The sequence below is a fragment of the Struthio camelus genome, chromosome 14, assembly GCF_040807025.1.
Source record: "Struthio camelus isolate bStrCam1 chromosome 14, bStrCam1.hap1, whole genome shotgun sequence".
Lineage (NCBI taxonomy): Eukaryota > Metazoa > Chordata > Aves > Struthioniformes > Struthionidae > Struthio > Struthio camelus.
This window is the reverse complement of record NC_090955.1, coordinates 9,745,615-9,770,535: the sequence shown is the minus strand read 5'-3', so window position 1 is coordinate 9,770,535 and position 24,921 is coordinate 9,745,615. Positions and strand designations below refer to the sequence as shown.

General features: G+C 51.4%; 3 protein-coding genes and 1 long non-coding RNA gene across 10 annotated transcripts in view; 1 reads left to right on the top strand and 3 right to left on the bottom strand.

The window, feature by feature from the left end:
• SETD5 (SET domain containing 5) overlaps nucleotides 1–246 on the bottom strand; it is a 74,619-nt gene extending 74,373 nt beyond the window's left edge. For all 6 annotated transcript variants that reach the window (XR_011134532.1, XR_011134531.1, XM_068907359.1 and 3 more), the window contains exon 1: nucleotides 96–246. The gene's annotated coding sequence lies outside the window, so the exon portion shown is untranslated. The remainder of the gene's footprint in view (nucleotides 1–95) is intronic.
• Nucleotides 247–2,434: 2,188 nt separating this feature from the next.
• On the bottom strand, nucleotides 2,435–13,041 carry LOC104140526 (SRSF protein kinase 3). The gene is made up of 11 exons (XM_068907378.1): nucleotides 12,909–13,041; nucleotides 12,605–12,713; nucleotides 11,955–12,042; nucleotides 9,473–9,560; nucleotides 9,133–9,239; nucleotides 6,634–6,796; nucleotides 5,299–5,384; nucleotides 4,621–4,728; nucleotides 4,094–4,163; nucleotides 3,919–4,011; nucleotides 2,435–2,622 (listed from the first exon to the last, which is right to left on the bottom strand). Exons 1-11 carry the CDS (start codon nucleotides 13,039–13,041, stop codon nucleotides 2,435–2,437), a joined length of 1,233 nt encoding a protein of 410 aa, XP_068763479.1.
• On the top strand, nucleotides 2,611–18,508 carry LOC138060987 (uncharacterized). Its single transcript, XR_011134533.1, has 4 exons — nucleotides 2,611–2,754; nucleotides 9,024–9,779; nucleotides 11,846–13,022; nucleotides 15,202–18,508. It is a non-coding gene; the product is annotated as an uncharacterized lncRNA (long non-coding RNA).
• Nucleotides 18,509–21,941: 3,433 nt separating this feature from the next.
• Nucleotides 21,942–24,921, bottom strand: part of PLXNB1 (plexin B1) — an 82,624-nt gene continuing 79,644 nt past the window's right edge. For both annotated transcript variants that reach the window (XM_068907357.1, XM_068907358.1), the window contains 6 exons: nucleotides 24,610–24,770; nucleotides 24,225–24,372; nucleotides 23,466–23,530; nucleotides 23,298–23,373; nucleotides 22,902–22,976; nucleotides 21,942–22,302 (listed from right to left, as the gene is read on the bottom strand). In XM_068907357.1, the coding sequence (XP_068763458.1) occupies nucleotides 22,198–22,302; nucleotides 22,902–22,976; nucleotides 23,298–23,373; nucleotides 23,466–23,530; nucleotides 24,225–24,372; nucleotides 24,610–24,770 (630 nt within the window). In that variant the 3' untranslated portion in view covers nucleotides 21,942–22,197. The remainder of the gene's footprint in view (nucleotides 22,303–22,901; nucleotides 22,977–23,297; nucleotides 23,374–23,465; nucleotides 23,531–24,224; nucleotides 24,373–24,609; nucleotides 24,771–24,921) is intronic.

Here is a 24,921-nt window from a genome sequence, read left to right as displayed (position 1 = left end):
GCGCACCGCCGGGCCGCCCCGCCATTCCCTCCCCCACGGCGGCGGCACCGCTGGGCCCGGCCGGCGCCCCCCGCCCCGCCCCGCCCCGCCCGTACCTGGCCGGCCCGTTCCCCGGGCCCCCGCGCGGCACTAGGCCCGGCTCAGCGCCACGGCGTTCCCTGCGCGGCCGGCGGGAGCGAGCCCCTCGGCGGCGGCCACGGCACCAGCCCCTCCCCCCCCCGGCAGCGGCGGCGGCGGCTTCTCCCCAGGCCGGGCGGAAACGGCACTGGGCGCACGGGGATCCCCGGCGCCGGCGCCAGGGGCGCCCCGGGCACGCCCACTCCCACTCCCTGTTGGCTGCCGCGGCACTAAGCCCCGCCCCGCCGGGCTGGCCGCCGGCGCCGGCGCCCCGCCCGCCCGCACTTACCATTGGGCGCCGCGCCGCCCGGCCGCGCCTGTGCTGCCGTCTCATTGGGCGTCGCGCGCCCGCCCCGCCGCTCGCCCCACGGCAGCGGCTTCCCATTGGCGCGCCGAACTGCCGGTCGGCCGCGGCGCGGCGCGGCGGGGTGGGCGGGAGCGGCCGCCGGCGTCGTCGCGGTGCACCCAGGCGGGCCGCGGCGGTGTCTGCTGGCCGAGCAGCGCTACGTGCGGAGGGGCGGGGCCAGCCAGGGCCGCCCCGCCCCCGCCGAGGCGCCGCTCTCCGCGGGGTAACTCCCGCGTCGGGACACGTGGCAGAAAGAAGGGGCGGCGCGGGGCGGCCGGGATTCCTTGGGCGGCAGCCGCCGCCGCGCCGCGCATGCGCGACCTCGGCGCAGGCCGGGAGGAGGGGGGGTGGCGAGACCGCGCGGCGCATGCGCGGGGTGGCGGGCGCGGGGCCTGCTGCTCGGCACGTCCGCGCCGCGGGGGGAGGCGGCCCGGGAGGGAGTCGAGCCTCGGGCCTTCCCCCCCCCCCCCCCGGGCCTCCTGAGCGGCCGCCCTCCTTCTCTTCAGGTCCTGGGACCTGCCGGCCGTTGCCGCGGTGCTGCCCGAGAAAGCCGCCATTGAGGCCGTTGAGCAGGCAGCTGGACCGCAGAGCGCAGCCCCGCGGCCCCACCGAGGCCCGGGGCCCGGACAAAGGGCGCAGGCCGCTGAGCGCCTCCCGTCCCGTGCGGCCGGAGCCGCCCGGCCGCGGCCCGCTCCCCCCGGGGGAGAGCCGGCAGGACAGCCGCCGCGTTGCCTCTTCCTCCGGAAAAGCGCAAACCTGGGAGGCCAGGCAGCGCCAAGCCGATCAGGAAGGACCCTGCGACGTTCGTTACGGACACGCGGCCGGCTTAGACTGCGCTGTGCGCTCGTGCCGCGGTGCCCGTCTGCCTTCAAAGAACGCAGCGTGCACCCATGACTGATCTGCCAGGATGTTTCTCCAAAGCTGTCACTCAGGCGTAGCATCCTCCTTACTAAGCAGTCAAAAGCAGGTTAAGCGTCGCGAACGGCAAGTCGGCATCCTTCCCCCGCTAGGAAAACTGGAATGCCAGCGTTTTGCAAGGAAGTTCAGTCACAAGCTGGAATACAAAGTCCCTTCCTGCCCTTCCCCCCGTTTAAGCAGCAGACGTACTCTGAGGATTATAGGATATTAATAGCTAGTTTCAGTTCACGCTACTCACGAACTGCAAGTATAAGTTCACTGGGAAACAAAAGTTTGACAGAAGCAAAGTTAGCATGTATTTGCAGGGAGGAACGCCATACAAAAACCCGGAAGCTGGTGCTTAGCGGTATTGCACAAAGGTAGAAGCTGCGGCAACCACTCCACTTCCAAAATTATTCAGAGTAGATGTTGGACATAAAGGGAATTTCAGACACATAACCAACCTAGCCCAGGAAGAGCCACAAGCAACCAACACGGTACTGGAAGCAACTGGGATCTAATTAGTATTGGAGAGGGAGGGGGAAGAGGAAGGGAATTTCTACTGCTTATCACCTTGATTTAATGCCCATCTGCATCACTGAGGGTTTGTTTTTTGTTTTAATAACACCCTCCAGCAGGTTAGAAGTGCCGGGAGGCGGCAGCGGGCGACGGCCGGGCCCGGCGCCTCCCCCCGCCGCGGCGGAGAGGGGGCGGCTGCGGGCGGCACCCGCCGCCGGGAGGAGCCGCCGCGCCGCCCCGGCGCCATCTTGTGAGCGCCGCGGCGGCGGCCGCCGGCTGCTCCGCGGGGGCGGCAGGGAGCTCCGGGGCGGTCGGGAGGGGTCCCCGGGGGGCCGTGAGGTGATCCCGGGGGCCGTGAGGTGATTCCGGCGGCCGTGAGGTGATCCCGGGGGGCCGTGAGGGGTCCCCGGCGGCCATGAGGTGATCCCGGGGGGGGTGTGAGGTGATCCTGGGGGTGATGAGGGGTCCCCAGCAGCGCTGAGGGGCTCCTTGGCGCCTGCAGTTGCCTGCTCTCCAGCAGCCGGGGGGGGACCCGTTGGGAAGGGCAGCGGCCGGTCACGGGGAGCCCAGCCAGGCGTGCTGCAGGCACTGCGCTGCCGTGGCCCGCTTCTCGGGCGCGTACTCCAGCGTCGGCAGGAGGAAGCTGGTGAACGGCGCAGCCTCACACTTTGCCCAGTTGTGTCTCTCTGCCAGGATGTTGCAGAGGCTGCGAGGGAGAAGCCTAGAGATCCGCAGAAGAGCACCTATCCAACACAACATGAGCGCAGCCCCTTAATTACGCTTGCAGTGCTCGTAGGCTCCAGCTGCTCACCTCATACGTTCACCCAAAGCATCCCGAAGGATCCCTTCCTTCTCCTGCGGATCTTCCTCTCTCTGTAAGCTTCGCCTGCGCTTCCACTTGCAGATTTGGCTCTCAGTTGTCTCTCAGAAATCATCTTTCCAAGCTAATGTTTGGAGTCTCCCCCATCCTTGAGTACCTCTTAGACGATAACATGCCAAGAGCGAATGAAATGTTCCCAGAATAGTCACGCCATAGCCATTGCTATGGCTGTCTGCCTGCAACCCAGAGTGCAATCAGGCCTTTTCAGGGCCATATCTCACTAAACAGTGAGGTTTAATTTGCTTTGTGCTTCCTAGCTCTGTGGGGCCCAGCAGTGCCACTATTGACCAAAAAGTGATCCCTGTCCTGAAACAGTGTATGCTGGAAATGTAGTGATTCAGGTGAGGCCAGCTTTGTTCACACGGAGAAGGACTATAAAACAAGGACTTCTTTTGATTCGCCTCTCTTGAGCGCCATAGAAGGAATAAGCATGAACAAGGGCTCTGAACGAGCAGGGAGGTGTTTTCTGAACTGCAGCATGGTACCAGCACTCGAGAGAATGAAGTGGGGGTATACTGAGGCTGTCTTGCTTGCTGGTAAGCGAGAAAATAACGTATGATGGACTAAATTGCAGAAGGACAGAGTCATGCAGTGCCTTAAAGTCAAAGATAAGCAGTTCAAGCTTAATGAGACAAAGGGAAAGAACTCAGGGAGATTCAAACGGAAGAGATATTATAGTTGGGCTCAGAAGACTACGTATAGCAACCGCATATAGGGTGGATGAAAGAAGGGTGGGGGGATAATGAGTGTCATACTGATCAACACTGTTCTCTGCCAGTGAACAGGTGAAATTCAGCCAGTTAACACAACGCTTTTTGGCTTTACTGCCATGTAGCTATTTCCTATCCGTATTTCCATCCTCTCTAGATCCAGAGGAAGGATGGAAGGCTTTCCCCTGCTTAGTATTATGCTAAGATGATTTTTCAGGATTTTGCATTTGCATTCATCACTGGAACACTCCTGGACTGCAAAGGTGGGAGAGCAAGCTAGCTGGCAGGGCAAGAAGTGTTACTGCACTTCACGAGGTCTCCTCTTCTGTCCCTGCCTGTAGCCTGCATTTTTTGATACAAGTTTTGATTGTTTTCTGACGTGAGCTGAGTAGGAGCGTGTTAGAGGTGCACAGTGTTTTTAGAGTAAACTTGCCTACTCCGATTCTTACCTGGTCTGCTGAAAAATTTTGTTGACTTCTTCCAGGAGAAAGCTATTTGAGGAGGAATTCTGCCCAGGAGTTCAATAATACGGGCAACATGATCTAGACAGGGGAGAGAAAACATGTCTAGACACAAAGATTGACTCTTCTGTCAGTGAAATCAACAAAACTAATGGAGTCTTACCATCATCTCTGGAGAAGTATTTCCCAGGTCGAGGATCAAACAGACGCTCTCCAGTTGCCATCTCAAATGCCTAGAAGTGGAGTAGCATTGTTAATTCACTGCCTTGGGAGTTTTTCTTCACCATTAACTCCGATAGTACCAGTGCCAATTTCCCTTCCTGTTACACAAAACCAATTCTAAAACGTGAAAACATACATGCTCCTTAGATCCATGCTCTACCATTGTGAAATAGCACCTTTTGCTCCTTTAGGATGAAAACCAGTGTGTGTCTGATTTGGTCAAGTCTATCGCTTTCCATATATGGAGTATGAATTGCTTTACAGCATAAGCTAATTGCAGTGAATTTTATCAGCAGCCTACATTCAGTGTGAAATTAATGAATGCAGGAAGCCTGTTTATCCTTCTGTGACTCAGGAACAGCAAAGAAATCTTGCTCTACTGATAGATGGGTGGCTGAGGAGGTGCATCCCCTGGCCTGGTAGTGTCAGTCATCTTCCCTGCATGCAGTGCATGGTGTCCAATCCTACCAGGCAGCCTGTGCTCCAGATATCTGCAGGAGTGCCGTAGTCTAACCCAAGAAGCACTTCCAGGGCACGGTACGGTTGGGTCTGGATCTCCTTTGAAAAAGGCTTGTACTGAAATAGAAACAAACTACCTTTGGTTAGCATCCATAAACGAGTAAGAGCAATGCTTGTGGTCACAAGGTTTCAGCACAGTGGCAAGGACCTTGTGACATAAAACTGAATGCACCTATTAAACTGTGTGCAGGGCTCAGCCCCAATGACACCAGGGTGAATTTATCCTCTAAAAATTCCACCGTGAACATGGTTTTAGCTTTCTAGTTGTAGGGACAGTCTCCATCCTTGGAGATATTCCCAAGTTATCTGGACATGGCCCTGGGCAACCTACTGTAGGTGATCCTGCTTGAACAGAGGGGTTGGACTAGGCGATTTTTCCAAAGGTCCTTCCAACCTCTTGTGACTAACTGCAAGCTGAATAAAGGTCCAAAGTTGACAGCATCTCCAAGAGTACAGATCCCAGCTCTGAGCTGGGACTGCGGAATATAACACACACTGAAATCTGCATCTCTTTAGTGCACTCTGAAATAACTATTCAGCTGTGCAATGACAGACAGCCAAAGTGTGACGGAAAGAGGTGGATAGCATCTCGCATCATCTTGGAATGGAGACTTGGAGCAGACTCACTGTCCAGCACGCACTGCCCAGGTCTGCAATTTTCACTTCTATGCTCATTAAATCAGAGTGTTCCAATCGATTGCCAAGATCACCTCCTAGATGGAAAGGACAGAGAGAAATCAGGTCTTTCTCCGAACCAGCAGGTACTTCACACGTACGCGCTCCTTTAAAGTTTTTCAGCCTTAAAGATCCTAAAATGCTTTAGACAAGTAACTCCTTTTTATTGTCAGTAAAATGCCACCTCTATTTGTTGAGGAAGCCACACAAGAGAAGAGCTGATAGTCAAAATCCAAGAGGATGTTAAAGAGGACAGTATCCTGCAGTGGAGCAGTGTGACCATGTGCTCCTGTTCTGCTGCAAAGTACTTCTAGCATTGAGATTAATGTGGGTTCAGAGGAGGTTACAGCCTACCAGCACCGGTCAAACACAACGCACTTGTAACATATCCTCAGCCTTCATTGATCCTGGCTGTCACAGATCTTGGACACAACTTGCTTGGCTAAGCATCATAAAAGTGACGTTTTCATATGACCCTGGGAAGGGGTAATTTTCGCTTTAATACTTTACAGTGGGCTGTTGCTCTGTGTCCAATATTGTGTCTTTCTGCTCCAAGCAAAAATCTCTATCAATAATTTAGCATTCCCCATTTACCCCATGTTTGAGAGACACAACAGCAACATCACAGAAGAAATGCTCGTGGGAGAACATCATGGGAGAAAATATAAAAGGTCTTATTGCTGGGAGAGACCAGATGATTTCTTGAGAGACTATCCAGCCCTATATGTTATTCTATGTCCAGACCACTCTCTGAAGATAAATTATGTCTCAAAAGGCCTTGGAGATTAGCAGTGCATATAAGTCTCCTGCGAACCTTGAAAATACAGGAGATAGGGAGTAGAAATGTCATACGCCTTTTTGACCAAACCATTGACTAGGTAAACCTTTTGGTGGCTGCAAAGACCAGACATGGTGGAACTATCCTGTACCTAAAGCTATGAGAATCTGCTCTCAGGTTATGGTGAAGTTACCATAAGGTTACCAGCGTTATGGTAAAGTTGATTTGTACAAATACTTGATTTGTAGTTGTTCTCCACACAAGCCTACCTGCAACACCACATTTATGTAGGCACCTTGAGAAACTTGTAGTAACTCAGGTGTGATGTTTGTGTTAAGCCGAGATAGAAGAGGTCTATCATCGAGAGCTGCCTGTACTGTTTGGTACTGGCCGCTGCAGGAATTGTGAGCTTTTTCTTTTCATAAACTATGTCTACCTACCTCTCTGTTTCGCTCCTGGCAATAAGCTCTTAAGTCCCTTGTCTGGTACAAAAAATCTGCACTGCTTACCTGGTCCCTTTTGCCCCAAATCTGTTCTCTGGCTAGAGTCGACAGTATCAGGCAGAAGACTCTGGAGGGTCTTGTCACCTACATACAGCAGAATGTTCTCTGGTTTGATGTCTGTATGAATAATCCGACAGCGGTGGTGCAGGAACTGCAGGCCTGCTAGCACCTGAGTGAGCCAGAGAATAGTTTACATTAACAGCGTAAAGGTTCCCCCTCTTTCTCCCATCCCAAGCAGCTTTTAGTGCTGTCAGAGCAGAGTCCACCATAGTGGACGTGTGATTTGTGGAGGTTCTGGTATAGGGGAAAGAGGGTACTGGTGATAAATTTCTGCAAGAAATTATTTCTGTGTAATAAGTCCTCTGTATTAACTTGGAGTTGCACCCAAAACAGTGGTGTCACGGATTAGGGCAGCCCTGTGGAAGCACACACAAGTGGCTTCATCACAAGACTCAGCAGGAGTAACTGCCACCTAAGCCTACGGGTTCAGCACGATAAGCAATACGGAGCCTGTGGATCCTGGCAGTGAAAGAGTGTATTTGGAGGACACAGAAATGACACGCAGCAGAAGGAGGTGTGAAAATCCAAAGATTTTCATGGAAAGATTTGCATGGATGGACAAGCCTGGAGAAAGAGAAAGTAGGTGCAAAAGGCTGCAATTACTTTGAGGAGAGGACTACAAGGAGGCATTATGGTGACAAATCTGAACTGTGTCCTAAAAAGCCACTTCTTGCTGGTTGGCTCTGGCGTCCTTGTACCGCCATCCCTGTTAATACGGCGTTATCGTTGGATTGCAAGTTGGGACTTGGTCAGAGAGCATTTGACATTGTGGGGAGGGAGGCCCTGCCTTCTAAGTGATCCCATCGTACAAGTAAAGAAAAGGAGATGAAGCATAACCCAGACAGGAGGAGGGCGAGATGATGAGTGATGGTGTGTAGAGAAGAATTCAGGATACAGTTCCTTCTCTGCAGGGGAACCATGTAGGGAAAGGAGAGCTTACGATTGAGCAGGGAGAGTTGGGCCTGTCACGAGGGAGAGATAAACAGTGCCTACGGAAGAGAAACATTCACTCTTGGAAATCAATAACAGCAAAAAGACTACTGGGAGAAGGTCTTTTTTTTTTCTTTTCTTTTCTTTTCTTTTTTTTTTTTTTTTACACTCTGGTCAGTCATAGAGGGCTGGCAAATTTTCTGTGCATTATCAACATCTATTCTGGGATGAATACCAGCCCCAGGGAAATACCAACCTTAAATGGTAACTGTGAGACACAAGGAAAGATTTAAATAGCTAAAATGGAATGAATCAGAAGTAAATACTGCCCCAGTGCTGATCTGAAGGGAAAAAGAAAAAGCCTTTGGGATTTTACGGTTTAAGCAGATAAGGGGGTGCAGGCAAAGGCTTGGGTATGAAGTTGAGCACGGAGCTTAATGCCATTACACTTTTGTGTAACTTATACAGGTGTTGGTGCAGCTCCTTTACAGGAAGAAGAAGTTATTGCAGAAAAAGGATGAAGGAGAAAGGAGTTTGTTCTTAGTGTCTTTAGAAGAGCACAGGAATCAAGGGAGCAAATCTTTTCTTGACAAGTCAGCGGACTTCTGATAAATCTCAGTTTTGGAGGCAAAATATAATTTTAACTACTCTGAGGCCCATTCCTTAGCTATTCATGGACAACGCACAAGAAACTCAGTTTCTGTGATCTGTTTGATCAGCATGCCACATCCTTACAGGGGATGAAGGAACAGTTGGCTCTGAGCAGGAAAACCTCAACATGGGTGGAGGACCAGCCAACTGAACCAGCTATTTGCAAAGCCTTTGGAAATAAATCAGCTATGAGACAGACCTCTAGCAGCCTTTGAGAGTGCTGTGTGGAAAGCTATAGGCCAGCCTCAGAGCCCTGCTGGATCCTGCATATGTCAGTGCCGCTCATGACTGGAAGCCAAGACAAATGCCAGCAGTCCAGCGTCACCACGGGAGGGTGATCCTCATGGCTGCAGGAGGGCAGAGAGATGTCTATGGTTTGCCAACAAGAAGCGTTAACTGTGGCAGGCTGTTTGTTCCCTTGCTACTCTGGTGAGCGGCAGAAGTGATCCCAAGAAAAAAATCAGTGATTACTGAGATCTGAGCACAACTGTTGGCCCTGAATGCATGGCACAGGTCTGCGGGCTACTGACTCTTCATGTTGGTGGTCCCGATTCCTTTCCAAACCTGATGAGGCTACAGACATAGCCAGTAATGAACAGTATGCCTGTATTAATGGGAACACGATGACTTCCCACTCTGCATTTTATTTTATTTTTTAAACATTTTCTCCCCTCATATCCAAAATAAAAAGCTAGTGTTTCCCTTACAAAATGTATGCCTTGGGCACTCATTCAGTGTTGTTCCTTTGTCTGCAGATGTAATCACACAGGAGCTCATGGCAGATGACTCCAGAATGAACAAAACTACGTGTTCCCCACCCAACAGTCCCTTGGTGCCGTCACCCACTTGGAGCTAAGTTCTCACCTGCTGTAAAGTTTTTTTCACAAAAGGCAAAGGAAGGCCCTGGACTGCATAGTTACCCATCAGACATCTCAGAGAAGGACCCAGTGCTTCAAATACCAAGCACATATGTGGGAAAGAGTCATGGATTCACTAACGGAGAAGATACTACTACCCTTCACCAGAGTAGCCAAACATCTCCTTATTCCACCTGCCCCCTCCAGCCGCCTTCATGTGTCCAGGTCCAACTGCTGCCCTGCTCATCCTCATGGGACCACAGCAGTTTTACACCATCGTGTAACCTCTCCAAGGCAAGCCAAGGCTTTGCCAACCCAGGGCTGCAGCACTCTTAGCGGAAGGATATGGAAGCCGTTCTCTCCCATCATTCTAAAGTCATCTAATAAACAGATGATGTTTTCTCCTGCTCGGTCCTTCTTCTTCATGCTGCTCACCTGAAGGGGGGATTCCAAGAAAGCTGCAATTAGAGACATACATATGCACAAGGACATCTTGCGCCCGTTTTTATCCCTTTCTACAGACTTTCTCCTCCAGTGGTTGGTACTTCGTTAGAAATTCAGCGACAACAGCATGAAGAAAACCAGGCTCCAATTACACAAGCAGACTCAGTTCCCAAGTAATGAATTTCTGTGTGTTGTCTAGCTCTCGACCAGGTAGGAGCATCACCCTCACAATATCTGAATAACTCAAACCTTTCCTGTTAATGGGGTCTGAAGCAATTCCCATTGCTCGTTCTACCCCATCCAGGCCCTGAATGTGCTCCTGCCTATGGGGAAAGGCAGTTTCCCGGAGACCCAGCTCTTTGTGCCCAGGAGCGATGGCTGCCCGTTTTCTTCACCCTTCAGCCCCTACTCCTCATTCTGTGGTGGAGGAAGACCCCTTTCCCTCTCTGGTTGAGCGTAACGGGCCAGGCACTGTCATGGCATCACTTGGAATTTGTCTGGTGTCATGTAGTTTCTCATGGTTCAGTGGAGAAAAGCGGTCTTCCTGCAACATCACCTTTTAAAACCTGTAGCTTCCCTTGAGCAATTTCTTGCCAATGGTTGCAAAGAGGCGAAGACGTTGTGTTTGTCTTCGGCCAGGCAAAGGCTACTCTGTCCCACGGGGGTATGGAGCAACTTCCACATGTGGAACAACCCATTGAACTAGGCTTCTCTGGGCTGAAAAGGGTTGACTATGGGCAGGTACGTCAGAGATCTTTCAGATACTGAGTGGTAGGGGAACGGGTGAACACAGAACTGTTATTTCCCGTTCCTTTCATACGAGAACCAGGGGGTACCACGTAACCCTAGCACTTGAGAAGTTCAAAAACAAGCTGGGGAGATGGTTCTTCATGCAGTGCACAGGGAATTGGTGGCAACACTTGTCACAGGGTGCTGTGGATGCTGAAGCCTGCATGGACTCATGGCAATGTGAGACAGGTCTCTGGAAGATAAACCCATTTAGGATTACTGCCTTCCTAGATGTCACCTTTGGCCCAAGAAATCTCCCACTGGAAACTCCTGGAGGCCAGGGAAGTGTTCAGGGAAGTGAAAAGCACAGAGCAGCACTCTGTGCTTACCCTGTCCTTAGACTCTGCTGGCCGCCTACCACTGGCTCCCCCAGATCTCACATCAGCACTGCACATCTGTGCAGTGAGTTACCTTGTGAGTTTGCTCCCACAGGACACTGATCTTGGTACAGCACTGAGTACTTCTGTACACTGCCATAACCATGGGGGATTTTGGTTTGTTTCATTGCGCAGCTGCTTGATGTGTCTGCAGCAGTGCCAGGAGGTTTTACTGGGATGACGGAGGTGCACAGCCGTGGAAGCTGGGGAGACCGCCCACCTTTTCTGGCAGCACTACAGGCACCGGCCGTGTTATACTGATGGAAATGGCCCTGGGAACCAGCTATATTCCATTGAGTAGGAGGAGTGTCTTTCAGAGAGAATTCCTAATAAACTTAAGGGCAAGGCTTGCTCTGTGCACAGTATTATGCTGATGTGCAGAAAAGCACCCCTTTGATTACACTAAATTAGTGCCACTTTGTACTTCCTCTTGCATCACTAAGTCTGGCTCACATCCCTTTGGATACAGCCTGCAGATTTGCAGGTGCAAACTGCACCTTTTTCAAACCTGTTGGAGAAAGGCCTCGCAGTGATTTGAAATGCAAAATTTAATGACTTTTACTCATATAAAGCTGATGTAACTTCTTATTTAGGCAAACTCTAAGAATTGTAACCACGAGCTTTCTAGAACTAGCAGGTCAAGCCACCTTCAAAGGCAAGCAGCTGAAACTCAGGTACATGCACCTAATTACCAGACCTGTTGGCAAAGGCAGAAGGAAGCTTTCTGAGTTCAGCTGTTTATTATAATTTGCTGCATCCTACTGTTTTTTTGCAGTTATTTCCATTTACTTCAATATCTGTGTTGTGATAGAGCGATACCCTCTGAGCTGGGAACTACACAAATACAGTAGACACGTTTCCACCTCCTGTTTAAGAACTTGGATTTGACCTCCTGGTTTTTTGCTGTTGGTTATCCAGCCTGTATTTCTGCAGGGCCCTCCTACTTACTGGATTTTGGTCTCAGCTGAAAGGAATGGGCTTACAGGCCAAGTAGGGCATAGCCATCCATGCAAGCACAGCAGGAAGGACAAGGTGGCCATTTCAGAGGCCAGTGCTGAATGAAGGCAATTTCTGTCAAGTATCTAACATACTTTTTCTGTTCCCCACCAGGATCCTGAGACTGACAACTGGAGGGAGAAGGATAATGAGGCTGATATTCAGATCCGAACTCAGTGGCTATCCCCATGGTGCACAACGCGGAGCCACAGAACATACGTACACATCGGAGGAGAGAGACCTCGTCCTGGGCAGCCTCAGCAAAGCTTTCCCCACTTCTGGGGACCTTCACAGCTACGTGTTTCTTCCTCCTACGAGATGAATCACAGCTGCAAGCCAACGCATGCTAGTTCAGCTCCAAGCAGCAACGCCTCCCCTTCTCCGAGTCACCCAGCCCTGGGCTCTGCAGGGAGAGCGCTGCCCTCCCGCGAGCAGCCTTGCCCTTGGCCTGCGGCACGCAAGGACCACGTGCCTCTCTCCTGGTGATGCTGCTCGCATCTTGCAGTATAGCTGCCCCGGGGAGCAGAGAAGGACCAGAGAGAAAAAGGCAGAACGTGGATACTACAGGGTCTGACCTATTCTAAACAAAAAGAGCAAAGGTGGAGCAAGGGCTGATCCCACCTATGCTCTTCAGTTCCTGGGGAGCAGCTCTGCTGGCAGCACGCCACTGATCTTGCTGCTGGATTCTCCCCAGCTCTGGTCACTGTTGCCTTCTTTGGGCACTTCCACACACTGAACCGCTCAGAGCTGAGGCTGATGTGCTCCCGGGCAGGCTGCTGCGCTCCACTGCTTCTGTGCAAAAGGGAGAGGCCCTGCCTGGGAGGAGGACAGCACACCCTTCCTACAGCCCCTGAAACGAGTTCAGCCCCTCACCTCATGTCCTGGCACAGCCAGACTGTGGCAAAGGCCCCGCAGCCCAGCTTGCGCAGAGCCTGGTATCTCATGTTGAACACCTCTCCTTCCTGCACGGGGTGGTGGCCTCCTAGGGGGACATCACCAGAAGGCACGTTTATGACATGTCTTTAAATGCCATTGGACTGAAAGAGCAACTGATGACAACTCTTCTCCCAGTGGCTGGATATCCCAGAGGAATGGCCACACAGGTCGCCAGTGGCCTCCTCTGGCCTGGGAAGAGCCTGGCACAATCTCAGCTTGAGTCATGCATCTGAGGACTGACCTGCGTCCTTCGCTGCAGGTGCCTCCTCCTGCAACCGTTCCCACTCTTCCATCGTCACAGCAGATCTTGGTGCGAGGGGACAGTGGCAGTGGGGAACCAGGTCTTGGAGCGCAGGTGGTGCAGTCTTCAGCATTTTACTCCTTTAAACAGAGTTAAGTAGCTGCAGAGCAGCTGTTAACTTCTACTACATGGCATGCACATCGATAAGCATCGCGCCCGTTCCTACTTCTGCCCTTTCTCCTTGCCCCCCCCCCCCCCCCACGCCCCGTTCCTTTCCATCTGCTTCACCAGAACCTGGAACTGGGCTGTTAAAAAACATTTTTGGCACTTCGGAGAGGTTAGAGATTATTTTAAGAGTTCAGAAAAGGAAAGCTGGCAGGCTGGGGTGGAGAAGGGCTCCTGGCTGCGTGCAGCTGGACCAGAGCCCAGCAGGCGTCTCAGGTTTCCTAGTGCCTCGTGTGGATTTTCAGTGGCTTAGTAGGACCTGCAGGATCCCCTCCTGCAGCTGCAGCGCTGGCCAGACCTGGCATCCCGCGGAGAAAGCACTCTGCTCCCCATCTCCCCGCCGCCTGGGGAAGGGGTAAGCCCCAGGCTTTCGCTGGCAGGAGGAGCCTCGTGTTTAGTATTAAAGAGGGTCTGTGTTTTACAAACTCCAGTACTGCACATCTCTCTGCAGCCTAGCCCTGGGGCCAGAGCAGGTATTTATCACTGACCATCCCGTGACCCCCTAGGAAAGAGGCTGTATCCCAGGGGGGAGAGGCTATTATCCAGTGTTTGTTACTATGGCAGCAAAAAGGTATAAACACGGAGTCAGTTTAGACAGACCGATGCAACTGCTCTCCTCCCCCTGCCAGCACCCGCAGAGAGTTGGCTGAAGCGCAGGTCACCTGAAACAACGCCCCCGAACCCCATGTTGCTAATGGAAATACGGATGTAAGCTGCTCTAGCTTGGGTACTCCCAGCCTAGCCTTTCATCAGACGGAAACGTCACTTGCTTTATGCCTAACCTTCAGATTAACATATATTGCCGGAGCTTGCGACACGTGATAATTGAGTAGACCATTAGTGCGGGTGGAAATATTGACCTTTAAATCTTTCAGAATCAGTGCGCTAAAGCTAACAGCTTGTCTGCACTGGGGCATTTTCCCTCACTTGCAGTGGAAACAACTCACTGGGGAAGTTGTTTTAGCACAGTAGCGTCTGCCAGGACACGCTCTTACGTGAGCGCTGAGACAGAAGCACGACTTCCTCAAAAGACTAGGATTTCTTTGCATATCCTGATACTCCTTTCTCAGTACAGCAACCGGAGATGTAGTCTGTCTTTGGGAACTAAGCGAGCTCTCAAAACGTTTCTAATTAAGGGTCAGATTGTGCTTGAGATGCCGTTTCTGCCAGGGACACCCAGGACTGCCAGAGCTGGCATTGCTCCATTTACCCCAGCTCATACAGCAGTGTGAAAGGAGCTCAAAATGCCTCTCCCTCCATGTATTTTTTAGTCCTCTAACCATGGCACTCACAAGTGCTCAGAATTTGTCTCATTTAGGCATAAACTTCCAGGGTGCTCCCTCTCCTTTGGCAAACGCTTGCCAGAGTCCCATCTCTGAAACTTGGGTGAAATCAGCAGAATTTCCCTTGTTCATGAGCACAGACTTTGCGTATCAACACCCTTGCGAGCCACTGCACCGCCAGAACACGCCAAGACCTCTTCGTTCACGTCTTCACACGTTTTGGCACGTCACTAGGGAGAACTGGGGGGGCTGACCTGAGATCTGGGCAGCAGCTTTGGAGATTTAATGTCTCACATCACTCACCATTCACCTACCAAAGGAAAGTTTAAGAAACTATCCGCATGGTCGTTCAACAGCATCTTCCCTAGATAGGTTTTTTTTTTTTTTTGGAAATAGGACTCTTTGGCAGGAAAGCAGTGCCATCATGATACAGTGTTTAGGACCCCAAGCCAGGCTCATTTAGCATAAAACACTTTCTAACACTAAGGCTGACAGCTTTTGAACAGCTCACTGGGGCCCTAGCGTCCCCCCTGGCAGCTGAGAGCAAGGCAGGCCCTTCCTTGGACGTGCGAGACTCTGCAAAGGTAAAGAGCCCACCGTGTTACAGGGATACACCGGGAAAGGATAAGCAAGGAGTGTTGCTATGCAACTTGCTATAGAAGAGCGAAACATAACTTTTCTAAGCTTTGTGATGAAGGACGATTAATGTTTTTAAAGACTTCATCACTTCATGTCTTGATTTGCTTTTTTTTCTGTTTTTTTTTTTTTTTTTTGGTCATTAAAAGCTACATCATGCAGAACTTGCTGGCTTGCTGCAGGCCTGGACCAGGTCAGAAAATCTCAGTCAGCCTGGGAACATACTGGTGCTGCCTGGTGCGCAAGTGCTACGGGCAGGGAGAGGTGCTTCGCCTCTGCAGATGTTGCCTGAAGGACCTGATCCGCTCCACCCGACGTGCCCAGAGGGGTGTAGAGAGCCTCCCCCAGCACCGGTCGTGCCTTGCATTGCCTGGACCTTCCCTTTAGCCTAACTCTACCAGAAACGTGGAGTTGCAGAGCTTACCAGAGCTATACGTGCCTTGATCTCGTGCGTGAACAGAGACCTGGCAAGCCACGGCCCGGGAAGCGCTTGCTGAACGCAGCATCCCTGCAAGCTGCAACGTGCACCACGAAACCAGCCGCGGCAGCGTGCAGGGCTCTCGGCCCCGGCGGCCCTTTGCGGACTTACCGTGCAGCAGCTCGCGGCGGCAGGGCGCGCAGCGCCGCTTGTGATCTGGCTCATGCTGGAGCTCCAGGAAGTGAGGTCCCAGCTGGTCCTGCTCTCCTTTTGGTCTGGGCTGCCCGGGAGGGGTGTCCTTGAGTAGACCAAAGTCTGCTGCATCGCTGGATAGATGCGCTGAGGAACGGGACAGGGTATCAGATCACAGCACTGCTTCTGGGAACAACCTTGGCTTCAGGATAGCTAGGAGACGCAGGACAGCTGCAGTGGATTCATTTTACTGCCGGCCTCTCTCTGCACCTGTCTGAGCAGTTCCCTGCCTCCCCTCCGCTCCCCTCGCAGCAGGTCTGTCAGGCTGCTGCGACCTCTGCGGTCGCCACAGCAACTATTTATAGAGGGAAATTTAGAGCTCTGCTAGGATGGAAACAGAAAAATCTTTCCCTGCCGCTCCACAGTCCCTGGAAGCAGAGACCGTGGGGCTGCCTGGCACCTCCCGCAGCCTGTCTGCAGGGCTGCCAGGCCAGGCTCGCTGCTGGGGTGCCTTCTCCTGTCCCTGCCTGGCCTGGCAGCCCCCGATGTGCGTCTGGCAGAGGGGACACACTCCCCTCGGGCACCTGCAAGCCATGCTCACCGTCCCAAGGCATTTCTGCCTCCCCCAGCAGCGCCAGCATGCTGCCAAACACAGCGCAGCATGGTGCTGGCTACTGCGAACCCCAATTTCCACCTTCCCCTTTTCCCACCGCCGGCCCAAGGCACCTGTGCTGTGGCTGCTCAGGGCCCTGGTGCAGCCCTAGGCAGCCGACGTGGCCTCAAGCTGCCGATCCCACCAGCTGGGGGACAAGGACATGCCAGGGACCGTGGGACAGTGACATCTCCCTGCGGGGTGGCAGCACCTGGTTCCCACTCAGCCCCATCCGGGTTAACAAGGCAGAGCTCGGTTCTCCATACACGCAACGGCGACAGCGGCCACCACTTCGGTGAGGCCACGTAAGGGTTTCACCGTGAAAATGGCAGTTTCCGGCATCAGCCAGGCCCAGCGGCTGCCCTCCTGCCCCCTGAAGGGGCGCAAAGCGGCACGAGCCAGAGAGCAAGCGCGGCAGCAGCGTCCTCCCTGCGGCCGCGCTCCCGGCAGCTCTGCCCAGCCGAGCTGGGACCAGGCATCCCTGCACCCACGTGACACCAAGAAGCAAACGGCCGCATGCAGGAAAACTGCTTCACGCTTTCCCCCGCTGCCTTGCAGCGGCACTTGGCGTGCCCCGGACCTTCCCCTAGCTGGGGCCCTCGGACTGCACGGCTCAGGTTTCCTGGCTGAGACTGCAGAGACCTATTCCCATCCCCAAAGTGAAGGGTTAACGCTGCCTAGGAGTAGCGCTGCTGCAGCCGCGCACTGCCAAAACAAAATCAGCGCCTTGCGGAGTGCTTCTCCCCTCTCCTGTGCCCCTGTCCTCTCACCTGCCTGCCCCAGTGCTAAAAATAGCGAGCGAGGGGGCAGAGGCTCCAGAAAGATGCACCGTTGAGATGAGCGCTCAGGGCAGGTCTGCCTCGCACCCTGCAGAAGGCCAGCAAAAGCACAAGTGCACGCACGGGGTAAAGGAGGGACTGAAGCGCCCTGATGTGACCTACATAAGAAGTAGAGAGGCAGATGGTATCCAAAACTCTACTAGTAAAGGACAGAGGAAAAGAAGAGAGATACTGGCCAGCATTAAGAGCCTGGGAACAGCTGCGCAATATTCCAAGTGGTTGAAACCACTTAACAAAAGCTGTATGACAAGGACCCCTCCCAACTATTCTCCCCCCCACACGCTACCTACCACAAAAGAGACCACAACCAGCACTGTAACATGCCACAGCACAGCTCTACCACCGTTGAGCTCCTGAGGGAGCTACTGCGGCCACGGCCCTGCTCCCGGAGCCGCGAGACTCAGCCCGAGAACGGAGGTGCCCTCCTGGGCTGGGAGGCTCAGCCAGCACCAAAGAAAAGAGCTGGGCCCATGTCTGAACTGTGGAAACGGCAGGAGCATCACGGACCTGCTCACTGCAAAACTTCTGGCAGCCCCGAGGAGCCATCGGCCAGAAGGTGGCACAAGGCTGCCTCAAAGCGAGGGCAGGGCTATCTCAGAGAGGTCCGAGCAGGCAGGAGAGGAAAAACACAAGTCTTGGGGTCCCGGTGCCCCAAAGTACTGAGTTTACACTTTGGAGACTAGCAAAGGTGAATACATTCTTGGCAATTGCAGCATTTGGCAACACAAGTGTGACAGTTGGGTTGTATATTAAAATTTATTGAATTATTGTGTAAGAATTCTCTTTATTAAAATCATTTGGACTCTAAACTGATTATTTACAGACAAAACCTCTTATATCACCAATAGATTCCTACATCTCAGAACAGTATCTACAAACAGTTATTACACTATGTAACAAAATTCAGATTTTTCAAGCTTTTTATATTAATAATTAATTCCAATTTGAGAAAGACAGTACCTTGGGTGCTCAGAGCAGAACTCAAGATGTGGCAGGACATAAACGCAGGTCAGGCCAAACCAGACCATAACAGAGGGAGAGACACCAAGTTACAAGATGGGAGGAGGATATAGTCACCAGAAGAGAGGACTAGGAGAAAGAAGAGTAGAGCAAACGCACCGGGTGTTCTGGAAACCAAAAGAATCATCCCAATGAGAAAGGCACAAAAAAAAAAACACAAAACAAACAAAAAAACCCAAAAAAAGCAGCATCTCTCTGCAACTGGGGCAAACCCTGAAGAAAAGAAATGGCAATCCACTGAAGCAGTAGGATCTAAGAATCCCCCCTCATTTTCATTTAAAAAAAAAACCACAAACAAATGAAAACCTTCCAGCTGCAGCCTAAATTTGCCACCAGGCAGATACAAGCAAGTGCTCTCACATCTACATCTTGTGGGTGCCAACTACTCTTAGTCGTGCCAACAGGAGACGGACACTGAAATACACTAATGGATCTCTCTCTTAATACTGGTAACTTCAGTTCTCAGCGCTTCATCCAGACCACGGTGGAAGCAAGTTTCTTTCTCTGACTGCAGTACCAAGATCTATCTAGTGTCTGCCATTCAGGAATATCTTCTTTCAGAGGATTTTTTTAAGAGAGAGATCCCATTGCAGCACACTCAGCCTGCAGAAAGAGGACGGTGGCTTTGGCAGGGCACTGTCAGCTGGTGCCTGCAGAACTTGCTACCTGTTAAGAAAGCAATAACATCCAGAGAGGATTGTTCTTTAATCAGAAGCAGCGGCCACCTCTAGAGCCTCTGACAAACTGGTCATGGAATCAGGCAGAGACTGGAAGAAAACTGGAAGGATTATGAAATAAATAAATAAGTCTTCCCTGCAATAGGAAACTTGATTATAAATGCTGTTTTGTGCAAATTTAAATGCAACCTAACCCTGTTGTAGTAACGGATTTTGACACACGAAAGGGGCATGGACGGAGAGAAAAGGGACCAGGCCTAAACATCCAAGTTGATCCTGTCAAGGGGATGCATGTCCACAGCAGAGGAGGATGCTGGTATCTATAACGCCAAGGACAGACTGACCCAAAAGAGATGGGCACTGCCAGCTTCCATCCTCGCTGCAACTGAACTGGGCCCCGCATCCTGCTCAACTCAAGAGCGAACCAGAGATGTTAAATGACAGAGCTAAATATAAGTGATTTAAGTTTTGATTATTGCTCTAATAGAAGTGGACATTCACAGATAGACTCAGAAAACAGAAACCATTCCCCACATCCAGGAGCACTGCTGAGAAGAGAACGCAGAGCCCACATACCCTAAGGCCAACTCCGCGTGCAGGCGCAGAGTCTACGCTGTCAGCATAGTCGCACCTGACCAGAGCAGGCAACGCCAAAGGACACCCTGCAGGACTCGGTGAGCTGCCAAAGAGGAGCAGGAGAGACGCCTGGATTCTTGTTACTATGATTCTAGGAAAGCCCCCGAGCCATCCTCCCTTTGCTGAGGTGAGGTGGATCCAGAATTAAGCCCCATGCAACAGCATGCTAGGGGGGCACAGAGAAAATTTTGCAAAAAGGCATAAACATTCTGCAGAGCCCTAAATCCAGCAGATACCGACGGCTCCTGGTAGATGCTCTCCTGGTTGGAGAGGTCACAAAGCCTTGCTGCTGAGCTGGCAGCTTGCCTGTCAGTAGAGGTGGGACTACACTATGATGCCATCAACCCTTTCCTCATTCCTTCATTTACCTAACACCTGCCTCAAACCAAGGAATTACGTTGATTCCCTAAAGCAACTGGCTTTATGAAACTGCCTTCTATCTGCTTTCTCCCATCTGCCAGTCCTTTCTTCCACCTATCCTTTGGGCTTGCTGGCTAACTCATCAGATTTGGTTGAGACAGAGCTCCGTTTCAGAGACGTTAAGTTCCCATTGGTTTCATGATAAGGGGTGGTCAGGCAGGAGAGAGACCCAAATCAATGCCCACTTGGTGGAAGAGAGGCAGGCAGACTCTGGCCTCCCCTTTCTGCATGGCAGAGGCCAGCCAGCTTGCACACGGCTCTGCAGAAGACATGCTCAGCTGCTCCATGCAGCAGGACATGAGTGGTAGGTGGCCTGGGGACAGTGGCTGTACTCTGGACACACAGGGCATGCAGGAATACCTGGCAATATTGCTCAGTGAGGCTTACAGGAGAGAGCTGGTTTTGTGACATGGGGGTTTATAGGAACAGAGGCCAACACGAGCTCATCGTTGTATTGCTCAGAGAACAATTTCACAACAGCACAACACTCACACAAAACCGCAGCACTGATCTGAGAGGTCTGAGAGTGCTGCTATACGCAATGCAAAGACAGAGGCAGGGTAGTCATGCCCTGTTTTAGCTATGGTCCTTCCCGGCCTCTGCAGTCGCAGCTAAGGGAAGCGATGGAGAGTCAGACCTGCCTACTTGCCCCTATGCCCAGTCTGTCCCAGGCAAGCAAGACGTTAGCCCGGACTCGGCAGGGAGATGAGAGTAGGGCACCCTTTAAAATAGGGGGTCACTCCCAAAAGGCCAGAGGAACCACCCCGAGAGCCCAAGTGCTCTTCAGGAGGGAATAGAGAGAAGCTGCCCAGCAACAGCCTGGCAACTAACTGTGCGTATGCTAGCTCCAGCCTCTCCTTCCACATTTGAATCATTCCCATTTGCAGGACACCTGATGCTCTTCAGGAGCAACACAGTTGTGCTTCATGGCTTCCTTGAGTTCACAGCTCAAACAACCCTTCTACGTGCCACAGTAGAAGAGCGTGGGAAGCGGACCTGTGAATAAGGTGTAAGGCAAGCCTAAGAGAAGAACACACAGCTAAGCCTTGAACCAAGCTGTGGAGAAAGCGAGCTGCTGTTATAACAATGGAGACATCTGATACTTATCCCTGCAGACAAAGCAGTGGAGAAAACTTTGCTCCAGTGCTGACAGACATTTGCCAGTAGAAGTGCACAGAATTGCTTCTCCAAGAAAAGCTTTGTCTCAAAGCCACAAAGTTAAACATTCTCCTTTAGCATTTAAATACATTATCTTTCTGAGGGTATTTACAAGTCCAGTTCAGAGCAGCAGAACAGCTAGACACCAAAGGAAAGGGAAGTGGCACAAGGCATTTGTTGTGCTTTCCAAAGAGCAGGGCAACTTCTGACCACAGGGAACCAGGGAGACGGAACCAGAGCTGGGTCACTGGAGACTGAGGTGGACCAGGCAGCCTACTCCTCACATGCTAAAATTGTCCTGAGGGAGAGGGTGAGTGTGCAGTGTCCATTTACAGTAGATCTCTGGGCAAGCATGCATGCTGGTGAACATGTTACAACCAAACAGGCTTTGCACACAAGCTGTCAGAGACCAGAGCATTTGGGAGCAAGAGACCTTTGCTATTAGTCCCTCTCCTTTCTACAGCCAGTATCCAGAACCAGCGGGGACATGGCTGCAAGGATTTTTCTCAGGTGGGATGCTGCAGGAGTGCTCACTAGTCCGTACAGCTGGAGGTCCGTACGGCTGTACAGAGGTTAGCACAGCGGTCAGCCTGGGAAAAGCTTCCTGTGTCCCCCCGGTCCAGAGAGAGGCCTCAGGAGCTAGCAGAGCTACTGGCTCCATGCTGGGCTGCCTGCCGGGGTGCCACAGCTGGTCACAGCAGCAGTGCTGTAGCAGGGGAGTCTCTAGCACTGGCAAGGGCTTCCACATGAGGCCAAGGCCATGGCACCGTGTCCACGGACATGGTGCTTGGCATCATCACCTGGCTTTTCAACAGCGTGGCTTGGAAACTTGGCACATTCACATGACATCTGTAGGAAGGAGCTGTCTGGTCCCCCTGACATTCTGGGTCAGAGGAAATCCAAAGTTTGTTGTTTTGTTTTGCTTTTAAAAAGAGAAAACTGTAAAAAAAAAAAAAAAAGTTCTCTGAGATGCAAGGACGCTTGTACTTCGTACTGCCTTGGCCATCCCTGTTCACGTCACCCGCCGGTTCCTTGGAGAGTCTGGTTCCAATGGCAGCAGGACACCCTGTGTATAGCTAGGACGAGCACTGTCCCTGTTTAGCCAGGTGAGAGCATCAGTCTGTCTGTGTGTGTCACAAATCTGTGACTTTATTCTCCACAGCTGCTGCAATCTGTTGCAGTCTATATCCGAGCTGCATCTTCTGTGCTGTTGGGTCTTCTTCCAAGGCGGTAATGATCTGCAATGAGACAGAGCTCACTGGCAGCCTTTCTCCAGTGCATAACACTCAAACAACTCGACTCCATGCACATGCACAGCACGCAGAGGAGCACAGTGTGGAAAGACCCAAGCTGGGATCCAGTGTACTCAAGACTAGAGCGAGTATGCAGTAATTCAACTCAAACGTACAATTTAACCATAAAATAAGTATTCCAGATTATTTCTAATAAAATAGAAACTCAAGAGTGGAAAAGGAATGCTAAACTTATCTGAAAATTTTATCTTTAATAAATTAAAAATGAAATGCACATAGTTAAAAGATTAAGTATATTTGGATATCAGAATCAAAAAATGGAAATACATATGAAATCTGAACCGCATCCAGGTTACAGCTAAGTCCTTTTTGTGACTTCCTCTCCCCCTTTGATAAGAATAAAACAAACTTAGGATATGCCAATAAAATGATGCACAGCATTTTAAAAATCCTGCTGCTCTTAATCTGTTCCCCACCCTGACTGGATGGGAAGCAGAATAAGCTTCCCAGTATAAACTTATTGGTTCACCAACCCATGGTAGGAAAGAAAAGAGCATGTTCACACCTACTGGAGACACACTCACCTGGTCATAGTACTTATTGATGTATTTGTACAGTTCATGTAGAGCCACCAGGGAATTGAGGTCACCTGAGTAATTCTGAATAAAGAGAGTCAGTTAGCCAAAATCTTGAGAAAGCTAACAACTGTTCTTCCAAATTCTGTGTCTTCACAACTCATTAGGGAATGTGCCAGGGTCACTTAAACCCAGCACAAAGCCAACAGGAAAGGAAACTCACTAGTAGTTCCTAGTGAAGGAAAAGTCACACACGCTCCTTGCCCTGAATCCTTGACTACACTTTTTTCTGCAACACTAGCTGGGCAGGCTCGGCTAGAACATCTGATCTTTGCGCTGCTAACTTTCTAATATATGTATAGGTAAGAGGCCAGGGTGATTTCTGAAATAAAGATATTTATTTACCCGTGAGAGCTCAGCCAGGGCAGAGTTCATCTCCTGGTCACTGGCAGAGATGGTCTGACGAATGTCCGCATAATACCTACACAGTAGTAAACAGCCAATTACTGTACTGTTTCTCCTAGTCTCCTCCTCATTACCCAAACCACGACTCCGCAAGCATTCACTGCTCACCTTTCCACCATCTGCTTGTAGCGAGGAATGTCCCGGGCATAGAGCAGCTTGTTGATTGGAGAGTCCTTGAATGCCCAAAACAGAATTGATTACAAAAAAACCCTTTCACCATGCTGTGGGCTAACCTTAGTTCACTGTTTTATATCTTTCATTGGGGCTAGAGAATTTGTCCTCTGCACAGAGAGGTACTTCAGCTACCAGACTCCCTTCTAGTAGCACAGTCTGAGGAATCACAAGACATGCACACGAAGAGACTTCTGGGATCTCTAGTCTGACCCCCCACTTGAAGCTGGGCCGTTACCAGAGTGAGATCATGTTTTTTGTGGCTTTGTCTAGCCGAGTCTTGAAACCTTCCAGTGAAAGAGAGCCTCCCACCTCTGGTGACCTGTGCAGGGCTGCTTCACCCTCAGCAGAGGGGAAGTAGGGGTAGAAAGTTTTTTCTGATAGCCAACCCAAACCTCTCAAGATGCAATCTGTGACTTGTTAACACTGTCTACCACAACCAGCAAGAGTTTGGCTCTGTCCCTCAAGTAGGTACAGGCTGCAACAACTTCTTCAGCAGGCTAAACAAAACCAGCTCCTTCCTCCTCTCTTCAAAGGAATCCCCATGAATCACACTCTAGTGCTCAAGGGGCACGTGGGAGCAGAGAAGGGACCTGGGCTTACTGTCCCTGTGAAATTAAGGTGACATTACTGCCTTCCTGGGACAGCACTGCTCAGACTTTGCTAACCATGCTCCCTTTTACCCTCCATACTTACCCGCCCTAACTTGTGGTCAGCAATTGTACAGGAGTCCATGAAGGTCTGCGCAATGACCAAGAGCACAGCATCTACGTTATCCGATGTCTGCACATCAAAGACAAACTGGGGGTTCTTAATGATGTTGATCCAGAACCGCAGGGGCAGGCTATGGAGAAGACATACACATGACATCAGCAAAGAGGAAGGCTATGCTGCTGATACTCTGCACGTGCTGCTATTTTTCCATCTCCCACGCTTGCCCTCTCAAAGCCAGCTTTCCACATTGTGCTTTGCTTGCTTTGCATCTCTCCTTCTCTCCCTCCTCAATACAGACAAAGGTGGCTGTCACCTTGCAACTGTGCAGTCTAAACAGGCTACCAGTGCCTCCACGGGAACACCATACCTGTTTGTCTTCCAGATATGGATCGTCTCAGGGTCTGCGATCCCATAATGCATTGCCTGCTCATCCAGCAGGTCAAAGAAGTATTTGACAGCCAGAGGGACAGGGCGGCTGGTACTGAGGATCACCTGGAACAAGTCGTCCACAAACTTCTGCAGGGTGCCCTGCGGAGAACCAAGTAGGGAAGAGTCAGCACAGGCTGAGGAAAGCGGAGAGCCCAGGCCTCACGCTGCTGAGAGGGTACCCTGTTCTGCTCAGCAATCTCCACTCACCAGTTCAAAGCTACCTCACATCCACTGCAGGGGCAGTGAATAA

Excerpts from the sequence above, each read along its gene's own strand:
- LOC104140526 (XM_068907378.1), bottom strand. The coding sequence starts at position 13,041 with ATGCTGAAGACTGCACCACCTGCGCTCCAAGACCTGGTTCCCCACTGC. Across the intron at positions 6,797-9,132 it reads TGAAAAAAACTTTACAGCAG|GTGCTAGCAGGCCTGCAGTT; the intron begins GTGAGAACTTAG and ends TGGCTCACTCAG. Across the intron at positions 4,729-5,298 it reads TGGGCAGTGCGTGCTGGACA|TACAAGCCTTTTTCAAAGGA; the intron begins GTGAGTCTGCTC and ends TTTCTATTTCAG.